The sequence below is a fragment of the Arctopsyche grandis genome, chromosome 2, assembly GCF_051622035.1.
Source record: "Arctopsyche grandis isolate Sample6627 chromosome 2, ASM5162203v2, whole genome shotgun sequence".
NCBI classification, from domain to species: Eukaryota; Metazoa; Arthropoda; class Insecta; order Trichoptera; family Hydropsychidae; genus Arctopsyche; species Arctopsyche grandis.
The window spans coordinates 30237624-30248999 of NC_135356.1; the positions used below are offsets into that span (position 1 = coordinate 30237624).

General features: G+C 34.0%; 2 protein-coding genes across 2 annotated transcripts in view; both read right to left on the reverse strand.

Moving 5' to 3' along the window:
- LOC143920972 (tudor domain-containing protein 5-like) overlaps positions 1–2480 on the reverse strand; it is a 29157-nt gene extending 26677 nt beyond the window's left edge. The window contains exon 1 of the mRNA XM_077444047.1: positions 2209–2480. The gene's annotated coding sequence lies outside the window, so the exon portion shown is untranslated. The remainder of the gene's footprint in view (positions 1–2208) is intronic.
- Positions 780–4503, reverse strand: LOC143922344 (protein FAM200B-like). The gene is made up of 3 exons (XM_077445568.1): positions 4373–4503; positions 1190–1260; positions 780–1117 (listed from the first exon to the last, which is right to left on the reverse strand). Exons 1-3 carry the CDS (start codon positions 4501–4503, stop codon positions 780–782), a joined length of 540 nt encoding a protein of 179 aa, XP_077301694.1.
- Positions 4504–11376: the final 6873 nt, after the last annotated feature.

Consider the following 11376-nt stretch of genomic DNA (forward strand, 5'->3'; position numbering starts at 1 on the left):
AATGGATGTATTTGTGATCCCTGCATTGATTTATTTAAACCGCCCAATTTTCCAAAAATTTCAACCAAATAGGCAAGTTTAACAATGAAATTGTCGTTCATCCACAAATGTGCCTCTTCATGTTGGTTTTCTTCGAGAAAGGTTGATATTTCTTCTTTGAGTTCAAACACCCTTTGAATCATTTTTGCACGAGATAGCCAGCGAACTTCACAATAATACAAAATTGAGGTATAATTAGCTTCCATATCAGCACACAGCTTTGCGAACAGCCTTGCTCTCAAAGGACTGTTCTTAATGTAGTTTATAATTTTTATAACTTTTGTAAAAATGCTGTTCAATTCCTCGCTCATATTTTTTGACACTAGAGCTGCTCTGTGAAGCATACAGTGCGTTCAGATAGCATGTGGTGCTTTCTTTTTGACCAATGCTTGAAGACCTGCTTTGTGTCCGGACATTGAGTGAGCTCCGTCGGTACACAGTCCAACGCAATTATTCCACTTTATGTCGTTTTCTTCAAAAAAACTGTCTATTATATTAAAAATTTCAATGGATGTGGTCTTCCCAAGAATGGGTTTGCAAAATAATATATCTTCTAATATATTATTATCCGCGACATATCGAACATATGCAATTAAACGGGCATCTTTAGCTATATCAGTTGCCTCATCTACTTGTATTGCGAATTTTGAAGTACAAAGACGAGAAACTAATTGATCGCAAATATCTTCAGATATATCATTGATTCTCCTTCCGACTGTATTATCAGCTAGTGGAATTTGTCACAACTGTTTTGTATACGATTCGCCGAACATTATTCGAACCATATCAACAGCTGCTGGTAAAAGTAGGGTTTGTCCTATTATATGTGCTTTCTCACATTTTGCGATTCGGTAAGAGACATGGTACGAAGCCAATAATGCGTTTGGTGTAACTGAAAGTATTTTTTTTAACGTTTGCTTCTGAATATTTATCTCATCCAATTTTCTTTGAAAAAATTCTATGGGCTTTTCAACGTATTCAGAATGTAGGGTTTCTAGGTGCCGTTTTAATTTGACTGGTCTCATACTATGTGAAGCCAAAACTTTCGAACACAACAAACACATTGGTTTTTCCAAACCTATAATAACACTTTTATCTATAATAACACTTTAAGCTTTATCTCCTTGTCCTTTTTTGATTTTATTTCCACTTGTATAAGCATCAGTATCTTCATTATTGTCGACTTTTCTCTTGTAATCACTTAAAAATTTATCCATTCGGCTAAAAAACATTTTATTGATATAATTTAAACAAATAATAATGAAATGTAATTATAAAAATATACTAACTATTATTTTCAGAAAGAAATCACGATAAAAACAATATCACATCCCGGCAATACGCTTCAGTTGACACTTCAGCCACGAGTGACTTTTAAATTTGAGGTTATTGTTTCATGCAACTAGCGGTCGTTTTGTGCATTAACGAAAAAGAGCGTTTGCAAAGGCGCGATTTTTTAAATCTTCCTCTCCGGATATTTTTTTATAGGAATTAAATGTAGATATAAAAATGAAAGAAAAATAAAAATAAACATTCATGCATTGAATTTTTACTGTTAAGCTACGATATGAAATTTATTTGTAGATATTATGGTTTGAAAATTATTTTTTTATAAAAGTTTTGGCGCCTCCCCTGGCAATAGTCCGCGCCTCCCAGTTTGGAAACCGCTGGTATATATGGATGGTGTACATATATGTTTATATAATTGTTTTTGGCCAGGAACGTGCATTGGGTTTACCTGTTAGGCCTTCTTGGTGTAAATTAAATAAAAAAATATCTTTGAATCGGATACATGTATAAAGGGGCTAATTTAATGTTAGCAAAATACTAGTAATGCTAGTAAGGCATCAAATAAAAGGAACACAAAGGAATCAAATAAAACGATTTGAAAGCAAAAAGTGTAGGAAAGTAGATATTTTTATATACATATAATATATAATATATGGTCGAGTTTTTGTGCATATTTGTATGTACTTTGTGCTTTGTATGTAAAGTGCTCGTATTCATAGCAACGTATGTATTGACGTTCGTATTGGTTTTTCCTCAATGGAATGATTTCTATTGTGTGTGGGATTTTCCGTGCAAGAGTTGTGGCGACAGATCGGAGCCGAGTTGGTGAGAATGCAGTGGAGTGAAGACATAAAACGAATAAACAAAAGCGAAGTTTACATTTGACAGTTGGCACAACTGAAAGTTGATTAACGAAGAGGCGTGTCAGGGTGCAGCGGATTTGACAGCGTGTTAGGCGGGGCCGCGTTGTCGCGACAGCTGGTATAGGGCGCGCGCCCCCGCTCGATCCGCTGGATTATTCCAGGGAGACTGCAGGCGCGGGATTGTGGGCGAGGCGTCGGAGACGAGACCGCTTCCAATCTGGTAGCACGAACCGGACGCAAGCGCGCCAACGTCAACCATCCGCTCACACGGACACACTAAACGGCTGAGTGGCCAACTCGTCACAACTCACCGACCGCTCCTACCATAGACTACGCCGTAAAATACCATCAATTCTCACGGAACCATATATATATATATATATATATATATATATATATATATATATATATATATATATATATATATATATATATATATATATATATATATATATATATATATATATATATATATATATATATATATATATATATATATATATAATAGTCACAAATTACTCGTCACAATGTCACTAAAATCTCTATAACGGAACATCTGGCAGCCGAAAAGTCCATCATACTAACGACGATAACTATCATAGTATCGGGTAGCGTCCTGAGAGACCGTGTGACCGGGGTAAGTGGTTTTAAGGATTGGCGACAAGCTAAGTGCATGAAAGCTAAATACCCGAATACGTGACTATACAGTAGGTAGACAGATTAGACGTCCTGAGAGATCTACCCCTTATAAGGCGGTACGTAGGCGATATCAGGTCATTCTGGACTGAACACTGGCAATACGTGTATCTGTAATCATCAATAAATGCTGTGAGACGACTGTTGGCCTTTTACTTGGATCCTCCACCCACCCGTACGCAACAATAGTAACGAGAACTTGAGTGCCAAATATTGTGTATTCGCGATTTTCATGGCAAAAATTGTCTTTGTTTTTAGATGTTGTCGCTATTAACTGAGGGGTGCGGGGGGTTTAACTAGCGGGGACGCAGTTAAACCCCCCGCGTTTAAAAAAGGAAGGACGCAGCGGTCAGCAACCAATTTTTGTACAGTTTATGTATATGTAGAGTCTGTTCAAGAAACGAGCGACCTGGGTGACAGTATTAGTGTATATACATGCAGTGGTCATTAGTAGAGACCGGAATCTGAAGGGGCTGTTTATTGTTCAAAGATTGTAAATGCATTGTTAAAGGTTTGCCGAACCTTTTTTACAAAGGATTTACAACAATGGAACAATAGGCGGCACGTTTCCGGCCCCTTCAGATTCCGACCTCTAGTCATAAGTTTCGCTTCGGCGTTCGACGTAGGAGGACGTATCTTCGCTTTTTCATACACGGTGGTTACAAAGTTCCCAACACATAAGTAATATAAAAAAAATTGTTAGTTATTTTTTTCAACAATGTAAAAATATAGGTATAATACAGTCGTGCATGATGTGGTGGTGCGGCATGTGCGCTCCGGTATTTCTCTCCGCCAAAACCAGATAATAATCCGAAAAAACCCGGTGATTCCGTTTAAAAATTCCAGAAATAAATAAATTAAAGAAATAAAAAAATAAAGAGATATAAATAAATTTAGATAAGAAAAAAGTTCCTTTTGTTTCATTTTTGAGAAAAACTTTAAAAAATTAATATATACAGACCCATGACAGGAAGTTCTAACCACTAGCGTAAAACTCGTTTTTGTCGATTTTGTTAAATTTTAGAACAGGAAATGAAACAAAACTTTTTATTATACACGCATAATATATTCATCAATAATATTTATAAAAAAACTGTAATTAACTTAATATTTAGTTGTCCCTCCCCTATTTGTTATAACAGCCCGAATTGATCTCTATGCATGACTGTATTGTTATTTTGATTTTTGAATTAATTTTTCCAAGTATATATTATTTTTTCTTTTAAATTATCTAACATAGTATTAGGGCTGTTATAAAAATTACTTTTTAATACCCCCAACAATTTTCAATCGGATTTAAATCCGGTGAATTACCTGGCCATAACAAAATTCGAATATTTTTTGTGGTCAGGTAGTTGTTAATTGTTTTGGCCGTGAGACATCTTGCATAAAAATGTAATTATGTGCATCCATCCTCTCCGATTCAAAATAAGGCAAAAATCCGTTCAACAATTTTTTTTTGTATTGATCCTGCCCCAATGTACGGGTCCAGCCCCTTTTCCGCTATTAACGGACCACACCATACAGATGCATTATATTTTGTTGTTTGAATGGTGCATTCGTCACTCAGATTCTCGGAAGGTCGTCTTCTGATGTATTGGACAACATCTGTCATTGTCCTTAGAATTTTTTCGTCAGAGAAACAAACCTCTTCGACAAACAACATTTTTTTTTCAATAATACATCGTTTAATCACATATAAAATTATTATTATAATCATATTTATTTGTAAAACAGTAATTCAACTTAATTATTAAAACACAAAATTCATAATTTTGATCGTATTATATGTAAGTATAAATTGTAGGTAATTCTCTAGGTTAAACCTTTAGCCCCATGCCTAAAATTTTAATATAAAATGCGTTAGTTGTTGATATTATTAATTTATTTATTAAAAACGTATATACATATACATATTTTATATTAATGGAAATTTATATTTTTTAGACGATAAAAGTTATTGTCAACGTTATGTTATGGACAGGCAAGCTTACAGTAATATCATTAAAGACCTTGAATTCTACGAATTGCGCGTGATCGCTTTTGCGGAATAGTCCGCTTACCGTTTATAAAATAGCAAATCTGTCATATAAAAATAATAATTTTTTCTTCTGTTATTGATCTGATGGTATAGTACAATGGAAGTTAGGAAATACCTTAGTATATTGACGAAATGTTTACACGCTATGCAATAGAATAAAGAGTTAAAAAAAGCTTGTAAATAAAAAGACATGGTCTCAAAATACAGAGCTATGGTTGAAAAGTGTGACGTCACGCATTGTTAACGTCAGCGCTTTGACGTTTTGCTTTCCGCTCAGAATATCGACTTTTGATACAATTTCGTCAACTTATTATTTATTTAAAATTATTTTTTCTCTTATCTGAAATCAATTTCATTCGATTCACATTCGATTACATTAGCCCTGCGACATAACCGTGTACATATATTGTAATTGTTTCAAATTTCCATTCATAAATGTCATACCATATTTTTATCCAAAATATCGATAAATAAATTTAAAAAAGATATACTACATACATGTATATTTTTATGGTTTAAAGCTTGACTTTTCTATCGACTTGACTAAGGAATAATATTCAATAATAAAAAAGGATTTCGAACCTCCTCTTCTTCGATTGAAACATTTTTTTTCTCGCTTACCATTGTAATGTGGATGCTCTCCCAAATACTCACCCCACACGTATTATTGCTAGCATATGTATGTATGCTTGTCTATTTGAAACACACGTCTTTACAAATCTCAACATTACTCTATTTTTCTACTAATGATAATATTGTCAACCCCACAAAGGTCTTTATTGCCAACGTATGTTTCTATCCAGATTTAAAGTTATTGTTGTCTTAACAGCACGCACATTGTCTTAACTCCACGCTAATTAAAGAATATAATCATTTGACAAAATCTGTGACTATAATATTCTACACCATCTCCTACTTGTCCCCGTAACAACCACAAGGAGCAAACTTAGTTAGAAATGACATATTTACTAGAATAAATTTATTGAAAGTATACTTTATGACTTATACTTATTTGTTGTTTTAAACCATGACTACCTATATATCTACATATGTATGTGTTTGAGGAATATAAAAAATAAAATTCAATAATGATGCACGCATACCGGCTGAGAACCTTTTCGATACAAGTTTGAGCACTAATGTAAGGAAACTCGCTCAAGTTATTGTTCAAAAATTTTTTTTGTATAATATCACTATAAATATAAACATAAAATATCAGCCATTGTTAAATGCGTCTGAATGGAATATAGATTGAGAAAAATGTTTTAGCATCTTTAAATATATTTATTATATATCGTTTATAAAAATGTTAAATGTGAGTGAGTGAGTACCTTGGGGAATATATAACCCAATTATATCTAGTTTTTTTTAAATCAATGATTCCTATCCGTACATTATAAAGATGTGTGTAATAAGTGTTTTGTCAAACAAACAATTTTTTTAAATGGTTTTTATTTATATACATACATATAACAGTTATATTCACATATGACACATTAAAGTTTGTATATTATGGGTAATAGACCTACTTAAAATGTGAATGAATTCGATCTATATATCAACCTATTACCAATCCTTGTAAATGTTCAAAATACATTTAATACATAATATTAATTAAAGACTATCTAAAGTTGATGTACCGAAACAACGGATTCAAAAGATAGTGCACTCGGTGAATCTTCCATGTTGAATTCTTCTGAAAAAACGAAATAGTAGAGATATTGATTTAAGTACTTTTAAAATGATGTAGCAAGACTCCGTTTCTACTTATATGTACATACATTTTTGTGAAAAATCTCCAATGACCTCACGTCACAGCAGTCCTGTCTTCAGAACAGCAGAGTCGAAGCAGCAGTCTTCGGAAATGATTTTCACCAGATGTACCGAAGAATGTGAGTATCGAAACAGCGGATTCAAAAGATAGTCCAATTAGACCACCATTTCTTCATCTGGAAAAGATATTTATTAATTTTGATATCAAATATTTTAATATATTATGTATGGCACGTGAAATATTGAAGTGTACTTACTTGCACGTGCTACATAGCTAACACTGAAGCTTTTTCCTTTGTCCCAAAGTATTGATCGCGACCTTGGGGCGTATCTCATTATTCGACCACGTCGTATAGTCTCCAATCTTCACCTCATATTTCGCTCTGTTGTTTTAGTAATAAAATTATTAATGTGAGGTAATACCAAAAGTCTTTCGTTTTTATATATTGTAGATCACTTATGGCGCGTGAAATATTCAAGTGCACTCCCTCGCACCTACCGGCTAACACTGAAGCTACATATGTCATATTTATTGATCGCGTACCCAAGCGTAAAAAATTGCCAGTTAAAATAAAAGCGCCACATGTAATTACATTCGAAGGCTGTTATCACTGGTAAACGGATTATTCTGCAAAAATCTCGATCACAGAACATCTAGCACTCGAGTTCTCGTTAAGGCAATATTTCGCATGGGTGAATTTCAGTGGCGGCTCGTGATAATTTTTAATGGCGGGGCTGCACTGAAAAGATGTCTAAAAAATGTCACCATAATTGTTGTATCATGTCATAACAGGACAAAATAAGCACAATTTTTGTATTATTGAAAAAAAAACTAGAAAAATTGAAAAATAGCTTCTATTTAAAATTAAATTCCATTCTTCGGTTTTTAAGTGCTACAAATTTATCAATGACTTTTTTATTAAAATCCGGTATTTCCCCAATCATTTATTTTTCTAAGCTTATCATAGCCAATGCGGTTAATCTATCCTGCCCCATTGAATTTCTCAAAAACGATTCAATTCTGTTAAGAGCTGAAAAACATCTTTCCGGTTCTGCTGTGGTCATAGGAGTTGTGACAATTATTTTTGAAACGGAAAACACCTCTATAAGCGAATTTTCAACACCCGTATCACGAAACAAATTATATATTTTATAAACACTGTTAATATTTTTAAATTGATGAAGTTCATACAATGCCTGTAATTCCGTTTTTAGACGTTGTTTATCTAGCATTGGGTATGCTTTAACGGTTTCGTCGACTTCTATATATCTGAAATTAAATATTAGTGTATAAACAAGGGGAAAATAATTTTGCAGCAGACAAATGATTTGTGAACTTAAACCGCTCTTCAATTTGACAAGCGATATAATCACACACTTCTATTGCTGCGATTAAATTGTTCTTTGTGCAATATTTTATCCTTTTTTGAGGAGGAAAATAATTTAAATTATTAATGTCATCAAATCATGGGGCGCAACCGTCATCGAACAAATGATTCGATTTTTTTTCGATTCATAGGCGCCGATTTGATTTTTTTCGATTCAATGGATTCAAAGTCCCAGCGGGGGCGCAAGGGGTGCATTTTCATGGGGCCCCGAAGGGGGCGCATTCTCATGGGGTGCAGAGGGGCGAAGCCCTTAACAGAAATTGTTTATGGAGACGCAGAGGGGCGAAGCCCTAAACGGCAATTGCTAATGGGGGCGTAGAGGGGCGAAGCCCTAAACGGCAATTGCTCATGGGGGCGCCGAGGGCGAAGCCCTAGAAGGCAAAGGCTGAAGGGGCGCCGAGGGCGAAGCCTTAGAAGGCAAAGGCTTAGGGGGGCACCAAAAAAAATTTTTTGATTTTTTTTTTTTTTTAATTAAATGTTTACTATTAGATTATTATTCATGTTTAAGCACTTTATGGGGCGCAGCCTTCAACTAACCAATGATTCGATTTATTTTTTTTCAATTCATAGGCGCCGATTCGACTTATTTTTTAAAGGCCAAAGGCTCAGGGGGGCGCCGAGGGCGAAGCCCTAGAAGACAAAGGCTCAGGGGGCGTGGAGGGCGAAGCCCTAGAAGGCAAAGGCTCAGGGAGCGCCGTGGGCGAAGCCCTAAAAGGAAAAAAAAAAAATTTTAAGTAAAATGTTTACTATTAGATTAGTCATGTTTAAGCGGTTTATATTATAAATACTGAGCGAAGCCGGGTAATACAGCTAGTATAAAATATATATATACGTCTTCGATAAATAAATTAATAATATCAACAACTAACGTATTTTATATTAAAATTTTAGGCATGGGGCTAAAGGTTTATCCTAGAGAATTACCTACAATTTATACTTACATATAAAACGATCAAAATCATGCATTTTGTGTTTTAATAATTAAGTTAAATTACTGTTTTACAAATAAATAAGCTTATAATAATAATTTTATATCTGATTAAACGTTATATTATTGAAAAAAATGTGTGTATATTACAAATTAGGTATGGCCCCCACCCTGCCAATTGCCAACCTATTAGATACTATTTGAAAAAAAATTATCAATTATGTGGTTTTTTTTCTTCTAGTATTTTCCTACTTAGCATACATACATACATACATATATTTTGATTAAATCTGAAATTTCATATATTTCACATGGATAAAATCAGAATTTTTGTGTTAATTGTGAATTTTAATTTAGATAACGTATAATAATATTTTTAATACATTTAAGGCCCTATAAAAACGGGCGGAGGACAAGCGGGGTAAGTTACTTACATATGTGATTCATGTACTCCCCTACAAATATATCAAATTAAAGGGGAGTACATAAATAAATCAAAGAGAGAAGGAGGGCATCCGATTTTACAGGCAGTGCAAATATGTGCAATGCACACAGGGGGCCGAAAGAAATGAGTCGAAAAAATTATATTCCTCAAAAAATACGAAGCAAGACATCGTACTTTTTAAAATGCGTTTAGGTTGTCTTGTTGTATACTTGTGAATTAATGTTGCAAGTTACAACTTGTACACACCCGAACTATAATTCGCGGAAATAACGGGATAGCAGGTATAGCTTAGGTCCGCATAGAGCTAGATCTTTAAGTTCTATTATCTCTGCGACTGCCAGATGTATTTCTTCAAGGATGTCGAGTATTGGTTGGTCTTCGAGAGAACAATGTCCTAGATGTGGGATCGGGGGTAAAAACACTATATTTTTATGAATGACCTTGAAAACGTTCAGTCTCTCTTGTCGTCTGGCCCTGTTCAAAACTAAACGCTTTGGTTGTCTTGATTAATTTTTATTGTGATAAAAAATTTCAAAAATATTTGTACCTATATATCACAAGGTAAGATTTTTGCACTACTCGCATGCGCTGATTTATACAAATGCTGATCAAATTAAAGAGCGGCCGACAGACGGTCAAACTCCTAGGCGTGACCCTGATTAGAGGCCACAATTTTGATTTGGAAGATCACAGCCCCTTTATTTTAACTGGCAATGTTATTCGCCCGGTTGACCGATCGATAATCCGAGACAAAGCCTTCAAAAGCTTCAGTGCTAGCCGGTAGGTGCGAGTGAGTGCACTTGAATATTTCACGTACCTTAAGTGATCTACAATATATAAAAACGAGACTTTTGGTATTACCTCCTATTAATAATTTTATTACTAGCATCAAAATGAAATCTGTGCTGCATCGAACCGGAGCGCATGGGAGCGCCGCTCCCTTTCGTGAAATCAAGAAACGTAGCGCTTCCATTCATGAAAATTTCCAAGACTACCCCGCAGAGACACCATCTTTGAAATCACAAAGAAAATCCAGGCCACGATGCGACGCGTGTTGACCTGCTGACTGCTGACCTGCTGACCTGCTGACCTGCCGATGACGAGCTCTATCACATCCACAACAAGAAGCAAAAAATGCGTCGCATCGGGGCGTTGTCCCAAGAGGGCGCCAAAATGATGTTAATGTTCAAAAAATATTATAAATTTTTAGCTATATTATATCATTTCAATTATGTAAAAAAATAAAAATAAAATTATATTCTTTTTATTGTATGTATTTTATAAAATAAATTTAAAATTGCGATAACATTTAATTTAGTTTCATTTTTACCATACACATATATCTACGAATAACTATTATACATATATACAGACATGAATAAAAAATTTAAATGGCTTTTTTTTTGGAAATTGTATTTTTTGGCCCCTAAGAGAAAATTAAATTCCGTCATTTTAAAAATCAAAATCAACATTTTACAAATCAAAATCAAATTTACCACAATACAACTCAGTTAAACCTTAACCTAAGCTTAAGCGCAAGTGATTATGAAAATCTAATTATTTACTCAGTGACTCGTAATTTGAAAAAAATATACAAAGATCAGCTCGATATACTCGCTTACTCAGCGAGTAAGTAAAATTGTTTATAAATGTTTTATAAATTTTTATTAGGTAAGTCTCGAGTGTCTCTAGTAAATTACATATAAGGAAGATAATGTATAAGGACATAGATCACTTGAAGCGTTATGAATAGAAGCGAAAGGCTAATGACAAACTATACTTTATGCGTGGTTCAGGAGCAACACACGCGACTCTACAAGTGTATAAATAAATATATTTTTTTTATATACCCCGGGTAATAAAGCTATTACTTTATATAAATAAATTTTATATTTTATATATTAGATCATTTG

Excerpts from the sequence above, each read along its gene's own strand:
- LOC143922344 (XM_077445568.1), bottom strand. The coding sequence starts at position 4,503 with ATGACAGATGTTGTCCAATACATCAGAAGACGACCTTCCGAGAATCTG. Across the intron at positions 1,261-4,372 it reads GCGGAAAAGGGGCTGGACCC|CCGAATGGATAAATTTTTAA; the intron begins GTACATTGGGGC and ends AATGTTTTTTAG. Across the intron at positions 1,118-1,189 it reads AGATACTGATGCTTATACAA|GTTTGGAAAAACCAATGTGT; the intron begins GTGGAAATAAAA and ends GTGTTATTATAG.